Source organism: Rhea pennata, chromosome 10 (genome assembly GCF_028389875.1).
Source record: "Rhea pennata isolate bPtePen1 chromosome 10, bPtePen1.pri, whole genome shotgun sequence".
Taxonomy (NCBI): Eukaryota; Metazoa; Chordata; class Aves; order Rheiformes; family Rheidae; genus Rhea; species Rhea pennata.
The window spans coordinates 1,927,071-1,943,361 of record NC_084672.1 but is presented as its reverse complement, the minus strand read 5'-3'; the positions used below and the strand labels follow the sequence as shown (position 1 = coordinate 1,943,361).

The 16,291-nt window shown below is 38.2% G+C and overlaps 1 protein-coding gene across 2 annotated transcripts in view; it reads left to right on the top strand.

The window, feature by feature from the left end:
* Window positions 1-16,291, top strand: part of PIAS1 (protein inhibitor of activated STAT 1) — a 58,866-nt gene that overhangs the window by 11,897 nt on the left and 30,678 nt on the right. For both annotated transcript variants that reach the window (XM_062583687.1, XM_062583686.1), the window contains exon 2: window positions 13,488-13,932. In XM_062583687.1, the coding sequence (XP_062439671.1) occupies window positions 13,488-13,932 (445 nt within the window). The remainder of the gene's footprint in view (window positions 1-13,487; window positions 13,933-16,291) is intronic.

Below are 16,291 nucleotides of genomic sequence, written 5' to 3'. Positions count from 1 at the left end.
AGCAGACTTGCTTAGTATGTCTCGTTACGGTGTGCCAGCGTGACTTTGAAAGAAACATTTCTATAGGCCTTGTCTGTGCTGTACATGGGCCAGGGAAATATTGCACAGGGAATGTATTATTAGCTTTCTGACACATGGTTGAATGTTTTATCCTGGGATTAAGTGTTGCTAACTCACGGGTTCTTAAGCATTGCACACTTGTCTTTTAGACCTACAGGTAACACAAGGCAGTCAGTTTTTCTGATGCTGGCAGCACTGGGAAGTGGGAGGGCAGGCTGGCCTAAATTCTGAGGGGGTGAGGTAGGAGTGGGAGTTCAGGAACTGTTTTGTCCTGATTCTCGGCCTCGCATAATGGGTACCTTCTCTGTCTGCTTCTGCTGGCTGGTGTCATTTGAGACCATCGTCTTTCTCCTCCTTTGAATGCTGAAGAAAAGCAGGAAGGTCGGCTTCCTCTCCTATTATTCCATCATCATCTTTTGTTTTTACATAGTAGGAAGCAGAAACCAATCACTGTGGGCGATATGAAAAACTTAGCTTCCTGCTTTCTTTTTCTTTGTCCCCATGCCTCTTTTTAGATGTCTTTCCCAGGATATGCATTCAGCGTTTGGCACTGCTACTGCCCACTGCTGTCTTTTCCAAGCTGCACTGATACTTGGAATGAAATCAGTGTGATTCTTAACAATCTTGGTTCTTGTGTTGTGAATAGCAGCCAAAAAGTCATCAATGTCTCTTTAATTTGACTGACCTAGGATCCTGAATCCTTCTCAGTGGGAACTGGATTGAGTAGCAACACAGTAAGATTTTGAAACAGAAGACAGACTTCTGACTGCAAGCATTTTCACCTGACTTTGGATGAGAGACCTAAGAATGAGGATTTTGTACTCTGCTGCCGATTCTTCTTTTGTATTAATATATGTATTTTGGTGCTTTAAAATCAATCTATATCTGATATAAATGTGAATTCTATGTCATATTGTTGCATGTAATAAGTAATTCCATTTTTAATGTGTCTGTTCAGTTAGGAATAAATTAGGTTTCGGTGTACGTTAATCTGTATAAACAGAGGTCATACCTATAATGAGCATTCTCCCACTGTGCTCTTCTGACAGACAATAAGCTCTTCACTGTCTGAAAAATCAACTTCTCTTGAATTATTAGAAGGCCACATGTGGTTCAAGCATAGCTTTCTTGCTAGTGCTTTGCTATTTATGTGGCTTCTCTGTATTTCAGATACCTTGTTGAGAAATAAAATGAGTTAGGATAGATGAGAGAAAGTGATTTTACTAGGTGGCTTTCAGATCTATTTGTATATGTAACCCTGTGTGTTCCTGTGATATAGACATGGGTAGTCATATGCCACTGATGAACCGTTCCCAGATTTATGCCCACACCTCCACTTCTACCCATGTTTCTGAGGTTTACAGTGTGTGTGTGTATATATATATATATATATATATATATATATATGTATGTATATATTTACTTTTTGGAATGTCCAAAGGATGAGATATACTGTATATATTGCTTGTAGTACTTGATTCCTGTCTTTGATTCCTCCCTTATCTCTGAAAAATACTTTGTTTTCCAGCCTACTATTATCTGCAAATCTGTTTATTTGACTATAGCTGCACAAACAGCTGCCCGTAGTAATGCCTGAGGTTTTTCTCCTGAACTGATGTATCAATGACATAGTAAAACACATTAGAAACTCAGGCTTTCCTCCAGGTCTTACTACTTTGTATTTAGTAACTTTGAATTTTATATGTAGTTATCTCCTAACCTGCTGAAAATGGTCATCAGCCAGAAGTCATGTAAACATGGGCATGCTATCTCTTGGCCTTGCTTTTAGGCTATGTTGGAGTTCATGTGCAGGTGCTTCTGTAAAATACAAAAGGATATTAATTCTCCCTCAACTAACTCATATGGTTGAAAAAAGTTTCAGACGTGCAAGTTCTTTCTCTAAATGTATTAAAAAGTATTACTGTCCTTCAAACCTTGTCTCTCTCAGGTTATGCTACATTACTGATACATAACATATAGAAAACAGGGGGGTGGCTCTTGATAATTGGTGATGCTTAACAAGAATATACTTAATCGTTAAAGAACAGAAAAAGACTATTAGGTCTGTTTTGATCTCCAGCAAACATTCAGGACTATTTTTTTTTCTAGGAAGGGCTAGGGGTAACCAAGCAGAATGAAAAGAATCTCCCCCGCTTCATTAAAAATGGCTTTGTTTCAGAAATCAGTAGAGGAAAGGCAAGAGAATGGGTGTATTGCCTTGAAAGGAGAGGAAGGGTTGAATGGAGAAAACGCTTGCTGATCTCCATACCATATGAAGGCTTATGGAAAACCATATTAAAGGAGTGGTTTTAGAGTTTTACTGGAAAATGCTTGAAATCATTACTTCTCCCAAGAACAGAGGGGAACTTGATGCTGATCTGTGCTATGAGAAGGTTGATGTGAGAAATTTGAGGCTTCCTTAAATTTCATGCTGTGTTACTCAGTCTTCACAGAACTGGTGAGATAATATTTCATTTGTATGGTGCATTTTACCGGATACTCTGAGAGACAGTAATATAAAAGGAAAATTCTTGATATTCTTCAAGCTTCTAATTCATCTTGATGGCTTACTGCTTTATGACTATTTTTTAAAAAAGATGTTCTTCTTCCTTATGCACTTCTTGTAAGCAAATTTGAGGATCATAATGGAAGCTTTCTAAGATAAAGAAGTTGTATGCAAAGCTAGCTAGCCTTTTGAAAAAGGCTATTTGGATGTCAGTATGCTTGCCTGATGGACTGTTTGCTTTCAGCTTATTGACACAGTGGGAACTTTTGACTCTGTTGCGTATTTTTCTGCCATAAGGGTGATTGTTAGTAGTAATAAATTATTTTTCTCAGTGGACGAATGTTAGAGGAGAACAGGGTATTTGGCCAGTGTATTTCATAAGTATTTGTTGTGAGCAGATTTATTTCATTTGAGCTTCATTTGTGGTTTGGGAAATGGAATTCTTTTAGTGGTAAATTACTGATCATTTCCTATACCTGATGTTTTGCCGAATCTCTTAATCTTTCTCTACATCTCCCTCACTTCTTTCTTTCCTCTTCCCCCTTTCCTCCCTCCTCAATTGTTGTTCTAAGTCGGGTTTTTAACCATTGTTCCAGTCTTTTCTAGAGTCATGTGGTTAGAGATAAAAGCAGTGCCAGATGTCGTCTTGCAGCTTATGAGACGGTGTAGCAACAAGGTGATATGATAAGTGGTACACTGTGCAAAGGCTTATGCAGCTATGGCCTTGCCTGTGCCAGGAATTATGAATCTTACTCTCCTTAACTCTGTGCATGGGTGCTTCTCATGCTGTGGAGCTTGCCATCCCAGAATCACCCCTTTTACACTGTGTAGTGTAATGAATAGAGCCTGGGAATATTTCTTTCAGAAATATTTAAAGTATAAAGAGACTAGTTTTGTCATATTTTGCTTTGCTAGGTTTTGTTGGTGGTGGTTTGAGGTCAGTTTTTTGTTTGTTTGGGTTTTTTGGCAAGAGAGTTGTGAACAGAGATTTTACTTCCTGTTTTCTGCTTTTCCTGCTCTTGGGGCATTGACACAGCAATTGGTTACTTTTAAGAGAAAGGGAGATTCATTATACCCTGGCTTAAATCTGCTGTTCAGTACCTTACAAGTCAATATTTGAATTTAATGTGAATTTAATAGTTAATGAAAATTTCTTTAGATATTATTAGCTGTCAGTGATGGCACAGTCCATCTCCTGTATTGCTTCCTAGGAAAATAGGACAAGCAAGGAAAAAAAGTCTGAATGTTATCTAAAAGTGCTTTGATGTTTTAGTATAATTTTGTACCCTGAAGTGTTATCTCGTTTGAAACTAAGTAAATAGCAAAACTGTGTTTATTTGCAAAGGACAGATGTGTAAATTCTTCAGCACTTGATGATGACTTGTGCAATGTGGAGAATAGATCACTTTGCAGTTCTCTAAAGAACAGAAGTAAAAAGGTGGGAGGGAGTTGAGTTCTTGTGTTTATTTTTTAATCCTTTGAGGAAGACATGCATCAGTACTATGGCTACTTTAAAAAAAAAATCAAATGATGCTTAAGTTGGCTAACAAATATGAAAAAATAATGTCTGTTGGTATAGTGGAGATTTAACTTGCTGCTAAAGGCAACTGTGAAAACTGAATATAGGAATAATCTTTAAATTCCTGTTCCTCTTGCTATTAAGAGGTTCTTTAAGCTTCTCATGGAAACCTTCTCTTTATCCTTGTTGCAGTGTGGGTACATTCATTGAATTCCAGGCGCTTTCTTGTCCAGCAGAAATTTTAGTCCAGTTTTCCTTCAAATTTGACTTTTAAAAGCTACTTTGCTTCAGATAGGTATTTAGAGAGTAATCAGAGCTTAATTCTCCAGTATCCTGCTGAAAAATCATGACTAAAAGGACTGTCTCTAAGTCCCAAATCAGTCAAAATGTTTGTGACTGTTGTTCTGTGTTTAATTGCACATGAAGGCATATCACTTTTTCTTTTTGAAAATTTGAAATCATCTGGGAAGAAAAATCCTTGTTTATGTTCTCCTGTATGGCTTCCTGAAGTTGAGAAGTCTTGATTTTATTTTTTTTTCTTTTTGATAGCGTGGGACAATCTTTCAGACTAATATAGTAGCTTACACGTCATTCAGTGTTTTGATTATATTGACGTAGACTGTTTATATTCTACATTAGAGAGATTATAATAAGACATATTGTATTTAGTGAGTTCTTTGCAGAGCTGTTTGTGGCTTGCTTGGGCTGCACTGAAGCCTGTTGCATAGGAATTAAGCTCTTCTGTCAGCTAGTTGAAAGGCTTAGTTAAGGATAAGAACATTCTTAATAAAAAGTAAATTTGTGTGGCAATGACCCTCTGCCAAATAATGAAGACAATTATTTTCAGCTATTAGCCTTACTGGTATAAGCTGTTTGTCTTTACAGAGGCACGTTGTTTTGTGTCCAAAGATTGTCTGAATTAGTATTTTTGCAATTACTTGTCATGAAAATTATGCTAGTGGATAGCTGCGTAAAAATAATTCCCATCTGCATAGCTAAATACACAAGGGGCAATTAAGTTTGAGTGTGGCTAAAAAAATTTGAGTCTCCAAGAACTGAAATAAAGATTACTACTGTGTCAGCAGCCTTATTTAATACCGAAAGTAATAATACGGTTCACCTAGTGAATAAAATCTCTTGAGACAGATGAAATGTTTGTTATGGATTAAGATAAAATGTGACTGACTTTAAATCAAGTACAACTTAGAATTGACTGAAGTCTCTGGCAGACTTCCTGCAGCTAACCTGGCTGTAGCAGCTTTCACATGTTCCTGCCCCGGCTCTCCATCCTGTGCCTCCGCTCCCGGAGGGGGCACGCGCAGCCAGGAAGGCAGGGCGGGACAGGTTATGCTTTGGTACCTCAGCAGCTCTGGTTTGCAGTCTGCAGTATTTGAAAAAAACAAAACAAAACATTCCCTCCAGCACCACCAAAAAAAAGCGGGGGAGGGGAGGGGGGGGAATCAGTGATGTGCGTGTTCAAGCGCTGAACTGGCCTTTCTGCGATATGGGCAGTTCCAGTGTGCTGATTCTGTTACAGAGGCAATAACCTCTAGGAAAAGAGGTGGAATGGAGATCTGGGGGTGGTAACCAAAAGCTTTCATCCTCTGTGCTAATTTGCCAGGATATATGTGTCAAAGCTATCAGTATCTACACTGATGCCTTAGTACACACTACAGGCATCTGTAAAAACCATAAAACAACATTTAACACATGAAGACATTATTAAAAATTCTGAACTTTTAGTGCCTGCTGTTCAGGCAGTTCAGTGGGGGAGGATCTGTCTTACTGTTTTCTTTTGCAATATTATTTCACTCCTCAGTGACTTCCCCCCCCCTCCTGTTCCCCCCTACTTGTCTCCAGTAAGCAACAGGCGTCTCTGAAGAATTTAATAACATCCTTGATACAAGATTAGATGGAGTCCTCTGTGAACTGTGGGCTGGAGGGAAAAGATGAGATTTGTTGGTGTTCATGTATGAAAAAATATTGCTCTGACCAAGCTTACAAATTTGAGCATAATCAAGTTTCATTCTGCAGCCAGCACAATAGATATAAGCAAGTAGTGTTTGCCAATAGCGTGTAAGAAAAATGTCCTTGATTGTACCGGTAGATCAGTGAAATTCAGTGAAGAGTTAACTGGTTATGATATGCATGAAGTTGTTATATAAGCTGTATGCAGAAGAATGACAGGAGCAAATTGTAGGACCTCTCGACCACAATCTTTTAGAGTGAATAATACAATTTTTAGGTGGTCTTTTCACTATCAGAGACTCCTATTAAGTAGCATTAGAAGCTGCTTGAAACTGAGCTTCGTAATTTGGGTACGTTGGTTCAAGGATCGTAATGTTTATATTAAAAGATATGCAACCATATCATTAGCAAGGAAACATATCATTTGTGAACATGATAAAGTAAATAACACCTGACTACTTAAGCTTTGAAATGTACTTTCTCTGCTAGCATGGGAAGAATTATGTTAGCTGGTGAAAACTGTGAATGTAGTATTTGACCTTAAGAAGCCCATATATACAGAAAGTATTAGCAGTAGTTCAGTGCAGGCTAATTTTGACATATACAGTGTAAGGAAATCATTTAGTTGATGATTTTTTTAATTTGATTAGTATCTATTCTTGTTGCCAGCTAGATGAATGTGTAGATTTGGTGATGATATGATTGTGAAGTGTTCTTCATGAACACAAATATACTGTGCAAATATAGAGTTGCTTTGGTTAAGAGATGTTCTATCTCCTTATGTTTGTAATAAAAGGCAAATAATGTTTGTACCTGCTACTACTTTGTACTTGTTCTTGTAATGCTGCCCTGCCTGCCAAAACATTGTACATATTACAGTTGAAAAGATGTGAGTTTTTTTTATTGTGAAAACCAATAGCCTCCTTAAAGGTTATTGTATGTTACATATTTGTTACTATTCTTCTTGCTTTTGCCTCCATTCCATATTGAATTACTGTAACTTCAACCTCTTAGTATTCTGGCTGCATTAGACAAATGCAGGAAGTTATAACCTGTCACAGAGGGACTTGAATTTCCATGAATTGGTGGTTTTACTCCCTCATGCAGATTTTCAGTAGACTGATTTCAATTTTTTATAGTTTAGCCTTGATAGCTTCCTTGTATAAGTCTTGCAGATAGAATTTAGGACTAGGGAATGTGGCTTTATAAGAAAGGGGAATATTTCTACCTTCATGATCTCCTGTTTTCATAAATTTTAAGAGTGTCTAGGATTCCAGCAGTTTAGTCTGTGTAACTCTGGGGAGGTGAACAGATCTCAGCTGCAGCGTGTGTATAGCTTTCTTTTCAAGAAGATTTATATCATAGTTTGAAGAGGCTGTTCATAGCATGCAAGAACTTTCAGCAAGAGTCTGTATTTTTACAGCTGGATGTTGGAGGTATACTGAAATGAGTTCAAGATCATTTCCATACTAATCTGATGCTTCTTTCTTTTTTTTTTTTTTTTTTTTTTTTAAGAAACAAAGAACAGTTTTGAAGATACCTTATTTTCCTTTCCTTTTTTTAAACCCTATTATAAAAGTGCATTGTGGGATTTCCGGATTAGTAATTTGTTGCTTGTCTTATAAGAGGGCAATTTCCACTTGCATTCTCCTTGAGAACAGTTTTTGAACTTTGCCAGTAATGCATCTGAGTGGTTAATGTAAGGAGCATCGAGACCCCAGTCCCTCTGGATTCTGGGGCCAAAGTGTGCAAAACCTCACAGCAGTGCAGTTGGAAGGTACAGCTTTTTGTTATGCTTTGTCTTTGTAAAGTACTTGTTGCAGTGCTAGCTCTCTTCCGTAATAATGGCTCTTTATTTCAGAGACTATTAATAAATTGTTGCTGATCACTGTTTCTAGTAACAGACAAAATTTACTGCTGTTGCCTTACATTCCTGATTTTGAACAGGTGGCCCTCCATTTGATGTCCCTATTTAGCTTTTTCCTTCTTCTTTTCATTTTTCCTCTCTTCTCCCACTTTCTAACTAGTATTTGAGGTAGGTCTTTTCTTTCTTTCTTTCTTTCTTTTTTCTTTTTTTCCTCTTCCATGTTAATGGTTAGAGAATTATGGAGGACCTGTTATATAGCTTTAGGCACAGTGTGGTGTGATACCTAGCCAAATGCTTCTTGTTGTGCTGGCAAATGTTTTGAATGTATTTTGGAGCTTATTCACAGCTTCTAGTTATCATAAGCATCTGGAAATACCTCGTTACATTCTCCAGATAGATTCCTTGGCTGATTACCTGATTACTGGAGATTTAGAAACATCCTGTCTAGAAAACATTCATTTACTTTTTGGGACTATTAATATTGCCACTGCATCTTGTGATGTTGGTACTGTTCCTCCCTTCAAAAAAAAAAAAAAAAAAGGGGGGGGGGGAGAAAAAGAAAAAGTGAAGACTCTCCATCTTTGGTTCTGAATCTTGGCACTGGGGCTTGCAGCTTGTCCTCCTCTATTTCAAGTCAGTTTTTTGGCCCTCCCCTATTTTCCAGTCTAGTTCTCTGCCTGAATCTACCTATTTTTTTAGCTATACTTTTCTGAATCATGCTAGTTAGACCAGCAACACAGGATTATCAATAAGAGTTTCTTATCCGTAAGCACTGATGCTTAGATTTTATTTTAAACTTAACTACCAGCCTTCATAGATGGGTGGGAAAAGGTCTAGTTCGTGAGTGCAGTCCTCTTTAGTGTCACCTATTAACGTGCGCTAATGGCTCGATTTCATTAGCTGGGAAACTGCCTGGGCCTGGGCATCTTGCCTCTGTTGATGGAATGATTTGGCTTTTGTGGAAAATAATTCTTTAAAAATAAATCTGGGCTATTTTTTTGTGCAGAGGGAATCAAAGTAAATGACTGTTAATGTTAACTGCTATGTGACTGTTTTCTGGACATTTTTTTTCCCCTAGCATGTAAGGTTCCTGGTAAAGTGGTCTTTGCCAGGAATGCCTAACTAGCATTTACAGAGCAAAATAATTCTGTTTTGTGGCATGGACACATTTCTCCAACCTGACAGGCTTGTTTATTGAGAGACCTTCGTGTGCCAAGAGCTACAAAATAGGCACTGACGTTGCATGATGCTTTCTGTTTCACGGTCTTGTGCAAGTCTTAGACAAGTCTCTTGTTTTTCCTTATCTCAAATGTAACTAGATACAATTTTTTTGTTTTGGGACTTACACAATTTTTATATCTGATGTTTAGATAAATATCATTTTTACTAAAAGAAAAAGCAATTTTGTTGAAGGAGCTGTAGGTAGAACACCTTTTTCTGTTGATAGTCACAGGAGAGTAGTGGGTGATGGCTTAACCAAAAGGGCCCTCTTGCATGCTGCTCCTGGATGCTTTTACAGCTTTAAGCTTTTTTTCTTCGTATTGATTATCTGAAGTAGGTAGACCAGGGAAGTATCCATGTTTCCAACTGGGTTGTTCAGAGTTGTTTCCTCAATGAAAAAAATGAGGGCACGCACCTGCTCACGTGGCTGCGGCACGAGCTGGACCACATGGCTGGACTGATGCAATCTGGCAGGGCAGGAAGTGACACAGGTTTGGGACGCGTGAGGATTAACGTGGCCTCTTGGAAGACCTTGGTGGCCCTGCTGCGTGCAATTAGGTGACCTGCGGTCAGGTGGCGAAGCTTGCCATGGGCTTTGCGAAGGGCGAGCCGTGCTCACGGGCCGTGGGCGAGGGGTGCAGGTTCGCGGGGAAGCGAGTGTAGTGAGACAGGCAGTCCTCAGGACCGACGTAACTTTTGTCGAGAAACGTGCGTTTGCGTCGCATTGTCGAGCAGGAAATGTCAGAGGTGTGCTTATAGATTAAAGTTACTGTCTTAACTCTGTGAAGGTTTTTATAGTGAGTCAAAAGAAATCCTCTAGTAAACTGTGAAAAGTCAAATTTCTGCTTTTTTTGGATGTTACCTGCCTGGCATGACATACCAAAATGCGCATCATCCTCCAAACAAACTGGTTGGTTTGCTACTGGCATTTGCTAAATCTGAAAGAGCCTTGCAGTCACAGCCTGTTTCTTACACCAAAATTATTTGATTGACAACTAGTTTAACCTTTTCTTAGCTAGTTAACTTCAATATCTTGAACTCTACAGTGATACTTGGAGGAGCATACGTTTCTTGGTACTTGAAAGCATCACTAAACACTAGTAACCTGTAAATGCAGCTTGCAAACTGTCTTTTAATCTGTCCTTGATATCTGTATATTATTTGAACTAACCTTAATTTTTTAATTTCCTGTTTTCATTAAAAAAGAGCAAATGTATTTTGCCTGTTTTGATAAACAGCCAGAGGTCGGGGCAGTCCTCTGCTGAGGACCATTATGGCTATTTTGCTATTGCTTGGGGACTGACTTTTGGTGGTGGCTTTTGTAGCTTGCTGTAGGTACAGTCGTATCACTGTGATGATCTTACTGCTCCGACCAACAGGAAGAAAAGCAGCAAACTTTCCTTGTGTAAAGTGCTTTTTATGTCTTTGCCTTTCAGCTTTCATGTTGTAGCTAAGCCAGGAGAGCATTTCAGCTGTGGTGAGGTGAGGTGTGATAGAAAAGAATTTATTTTTTCCCCCCTTTTTACTTTGTGTGTTTGACAGCACTCGACTTCTTTCCCCGCTGTAATTACATAGCCTGTGCTAAGATTAGGATACCAGTGTAGCATGGGCCAAGGGCTCCTGCGTGGACAGTGCTTGTGCTGGCAGTTGCACTGCTGCGGGTATAGCTATGTTGTGTCCTCAAATAAAACACAAATGCGTTGGAGGAGAGGAGAAGAATTTTCACATTGAGATTGCAGCGACATGAGAGGCTTTTGCCAGCATGGCTGTCTGTCAGACCTTGCTTGCCTGCACCACTGACTGATGTGCTGTACTGGCAAACTCTGTAGATTTGGGGTTGGGGGGAAGGTGAAGGCATTGCCTGTTTTCATGCCTGTAAGAAAGATTTGTCTGTAAAATATGAGACTAATAAAACAGCAAAACTTTACTGCATTTTTTTTCAAGACTGCATTTTTAATTGATGTATCAGCACCCATAATGTTGCAAATAAAATTTCCCCTGTTCTTCCTTTTAAGGAATTTTTCAGTGAGGGAAAAATCTGAGGAATTTTGTTTTGGTTCACAAGTCTGGTTATACAATGGACCCAGTTTTCTGTATGCTTATTTCTAGCTTGCTTATAACTTCAAAATGGAAAATATCCAACCTGTAGCGAGAGTTGCTCATTTACGTTTTCAGAAAGCTGGGCCTATAGGACTATAGCAGAACGAAGCACAAGGAAGCTGGGAGAGACTTTGGCTGCTGAGGGAACGACTTTTAATGGGGGTGGTAGCAGACATTAAGCCCTTCAGCTGTAGCTACGCGTTCTGTTGAAGAAATGTTTGTAAAGCATTATAAACAATGCTTTTCCATGTTTCAAATCTATTTGTTTCACTTTCCTTTTCAGCTGTCAACGCTTCAGAGTGTAACTGAATTGCCTTACTTATTCTTTTAAAACATCTCCTTGCCTTGTGAAATACCTCATCTGTTCCAGTTAGTAGTTCCATGACAGTCCTGTAACTGAAAGTGTGAAGTGGGCTCTTGGGATACTCGGAGAAAAGATGTCGGCAAAATTGTGTTATATCTAAAGTGTTTGTGGTATTCTGCCACAAGATGTGTTTAAAATTTGCTTCAAGTTTGTTCAGTTCTATTCATGTGGTTCATTCAACAGAGCAGAAATTTTGTGGCAAATTTAGTTAAAATTATTTGGGTGCATCCTTCATTAAGTACATGAACTATATCATTGGAGAGTGTCTTTAATAACTTGATTTATTTCAGTGTAGGGAAATGCTTGTTGCAGATACCTCTTTGTAGAAGATCTGCTGCAGGTGCTGAATGTTTGAGGAATTGATAGGAGCTTATGTTGTTTTTACTAACACAGAGGTAGTATACTCTCCAATATTATCACTGTAGGTTTTAGAATTAATGGTAAAATAACTTGGATAATATATGTGTATGAATATTTGACAGTTTGGAGAACTGGAGAGCATTGGCACTCTTTTAAAAAGATTATTTTTGCAATTGCAAGTACTGGTTTAATTGTTCAACAACTACAGTAAATTGTTCAACAACTACAGAAAACAGTAATCTTTAGACTGCTTTCAGTGGTTGGGAAGCTGTAGAACATCAGTATGCCTAATTAACAATGTTTGTCCCAAATACACACTGCAAATACTATGTTGAATTTGCTTTGGAATTGACTACAAAATATTCTTTTTTTTTTTGTTTCAGTTTTTTTTCTGTTCTTAATGGTTTTATGCAGAAGTCTCAGATAGCCAGTTGTGGTGGTGGGTAGGAGGCATTTTATTTTTCTGTGACTCCTTGGGAATCCAAAATTCTGCTGAGAGGTCACTTCAGCTGATGTCACAGGCCTTGTTAAGCCAAATAAGTCACTGTCAGGCACTGCAAAAAGTTGTGAAAGAGGCACTAGGCTCATAAGTTGACTTTCTGGCTTCTGTTTGACCAGTGGGGAAGTACTTAGTGCGTACAGATGATTACTGGTTTTACTGCTTTACATAGTTTTTTTTCTCAGTTCCTCAAGAAGTGAAACAGTCCAGGTGTCTTGGAGTTGGATTCATTAGGCTGTATTGGGAGACAGTAAGAGACTGTGTAATTACACATGGTAATGAACTGAAGGCAAAGCCCAGCTCCCCCATCCACCACAGAACAAGCAGCCGAGAAGTAAGAGCAGAATTAAGGATAAGTAAGGAAATTGCTTAATATATGTTGGAGATTGACTCTGAAGAAGTTTCCTTTAACCCACTAATGATATGGGGTTGCAAAAAAATGAAATTATTATTTTTCTGAGTGTTTTTAGTATCAGTCCTTTCTCTACCTTCCTTTGAACCTGTGCAGATTAGTTACACCGTATGGCAAAGAGCAAGAGACAGACTTGAAAGGGAAGTAGGCTGCCAGCATGAAGGGCTGCCACTGCGTTTGATGCAAGTACTGGAGACTTCGATATTGTCAATGTGTAACTTTTTATTCCTCTAGCTGGAAGAAGTCAAAAAAACTTTTTAACATTGTAGATATTAGTGGAGCAGTGATTAGAACATTGTTGCATTAAAACATTATGTCTTGTACTGGCAACTTGTCCTTGTCTCAGTTTTTTTCACCCCAGCATTGCTGTCCTGAATTACCTATTGCAAAAGAAATTATCCTTTAAAAAAATCCTCATTAGAATTTCTAAGTCAATATTTATATCTATGAACAAGTCCTGTTTTATGCTGTATTTAAGATAATTAGTGGGAGAAGAGGAGTAATGGTATGCCTTTAAAAATTGTATGCTTACTAGGATTAAGCCACATTCTGATGTTAGTGTTTAAGATGATGCAACTTGAATACTAATTTTTTGTTTTGTTTCTTTTAAGCAAATGGTTATGAGCCTTAGAGTTTCTGAACTGCAAGTACTTCTGGGTTATGCGGGGAGGAACAAGCACGGACGAAAACATGAACTTCTCACAAAAGCACTGCATTTGTTAAAGGCTGGCTGCAGTCCTGCTGTACAAATGAAAATCAAAGAACTCTATAGGCGAAGATTCCCTCAGAAAATCATGACACCTGCAGACTTATCTATCCCCAGCGTACACTCAAGTTCCATGCCAGCAACTTTGTCTCCATCTACCATTCCACAGCTCAGCTACGATGGCCACCCTGCAACATCGCCGTTGCTTCCTGTTTCACTTCTGGGACCTAAACATGAACTGGAACTCCCCCATCTTACATCTGCGCTCCACCCTGTCCATCCTGACATAAAACTTCAGAAATTACCTTTTTATGACTTGTTGGATGAGCTGATAAAACCTACCAGTCTAGGTAAGGGTGCAAATGTTGTAATAACAATATTTGAAAACTTCTTAGGAATAATGGATAAATTCAGCTGCTAGTGCATTATCTAGTTAAATATTGCATCACACTAGTGTTTAGAGAATTGCTATTTTTGGTTACTTTTGGAACAGATTGTTCTACAACACATGGAGAGGCATCTTACGTAACACTCATTAGTTGCTCTAGCTGAGCTACTAAGTATGGTTCAAAGTTCCATTGTATTTAAGGGGTGTGTTTGACAAGAAACAAACTAAACCTTAGAAAAATAGATGTTAGAGAAAACACAAACTATTGAAAGCAGGCAGTTAAACCACAACATTTAATAATTAAAAAACTCTGAGAACCCTAAATCCAGCAAACCCAAGAAATCTTCTTCTCTGAGTGGTGAAAGAATGTCAGACTAGATATTTGCTGTGATCCTATATGGCCCTAACATCTGAGTTTAGGAATGCTTGTGGTTTTTTTGCTGGTTTAGCTATTTTTCCCCCCTTTAAACTGTCTTTTTTATTAACATATAAAACACTTGTGTAGTTGCTGAGAATATTCTGATGCTTACTGAGCATTATATAATAGTGTGTGATTTTTCTGGCATTGACTCCACACAGCACTTAAGAGCATGGTTAACTTTTAATACTCTTAAATACCACTTAAATACAATAGTGCTGTTGATTTCTGGAGGGACTGCCTGTGTGTTGGAATGTTCTGCTGTTTTTAAACCCTGGAAAAGAATCACTTTGAGAATAGCTAGGAGGAGGAAGGTATCTTCAAGGGCAAATATGGGGGGGATGGTGGGTGAATGAGGAGACCGTGCTTTGAGAAAGAGGACTCTTGTAAACAGAAATGAGCAAGTAATTTCCATTAATAGACTGAACTGCTGCAGGGATGAAGGAGGCCTGATATGTGAGTGGTGATCTGCAGACATCTGAAGTGTGATCCCCTGCACAGTTGTTTGCATGTTTTTTGTTTTAACACTTTAAGATTCAGACATTGAGAGAAAAAGAGGTAGCAGTTGATAATCTCTGGAATAGACTAAACTCACAGTTCAGATATTCTTTTAAGAGGTTTACTATATGTTTTTAGTTTTTGTTTAAAATCTAATTGATTGTTAAGCGTTCCAGGCAGTGATGGTGGTGTGGGATAATTAAGTAGTCGGAATGTGTCTCATCACTTTTTACAGTATAAATACTTTAAAAAATAATGGTATAATTTCAGTAAGACATTCCAGTGCAGGAATTATGGCATGCATTTGTTCCTAGATGTGGTAAGAACACTTTGCTGTCAGCTTCATGCCTGACAAACCAGTCCTAATTTAAGAGATCATAATTCACGCTCTGTCATGTCTTGTTGCTTAAGAAGTTTGTATACAATAGGATATTTTTCCCCTTTGTGGACTCTCGGAATGTCAGGTTAAGAAAAGTGGAGCAGCTGAAATTCTAGCTAGGTTCCTTTTTAAGCACTGTTTGTCCTTTAAGTTGATAACTTAGGGATATGTTTGGGGATTTTAGTTTGTGTGTGCATCCTGTGCTGTCTTTCTGCTTTGCTTATCTGAAGCAGTACTATTGAAAAGCTATTTTTCCAATGCTTGTTGGGGAAGAAAGAGCTTCAGTGTACATGCATATGCATTGTATTGGTTTCTCTTTGTAATGGTAAGTAATGTTGCTACAAATTGTAAAATTGCTAACTACAAATGTCATGAAGATATTTTTAAGTAATCAATGTATATACTAATGGAAAAAAAACTTGGATTAATAATCGGAGATATGCAGCTTTATACACTTTGAAAGTAACTTAAAGAAATTTTGCATACAAGTCAGCAGTTTTAAATGTAAATAATGGGGATTTGTTTCTCTAATTACAGAATACAAAGAAAACTTTACTTAAATTTCTCCATTTATACAGTTACTGATACTCTAACTAAAAAGAGTGTTGAAGGTTTTGCTGAATTACTTGCTTCGGTTGGTTTGGACGTCCTCCTCACTGCTGCAAACAATGTGGATTTGGCATTTAAATGTCAAACTTCTAAGTTCTCTGGCTTTGTTTTCAAATGGCTGATGCATGGTACAAACACTCCAGACTTCTCCTTGACACCCGGCCAAGGGTCTCCTGCTTGCTTTTTCTCCCCAGATTCCTCTCAGGAGGATACAAAGCTTTGGTTTCCCTCTCTTTCATTCCACCACAAGAACAAATTGATAGCCTTACATGGAATTTTGAATGGTTATCTGCCTGCCTGAAGTGAAACCTGTTGATAGTCTCTGGAATTGGTAAAATACACATACATGTGAGAGAGAATGAATGAACTCCTCTGATTCCAGGATCATGGGATTCTTCTGATATGATGGTCATTACA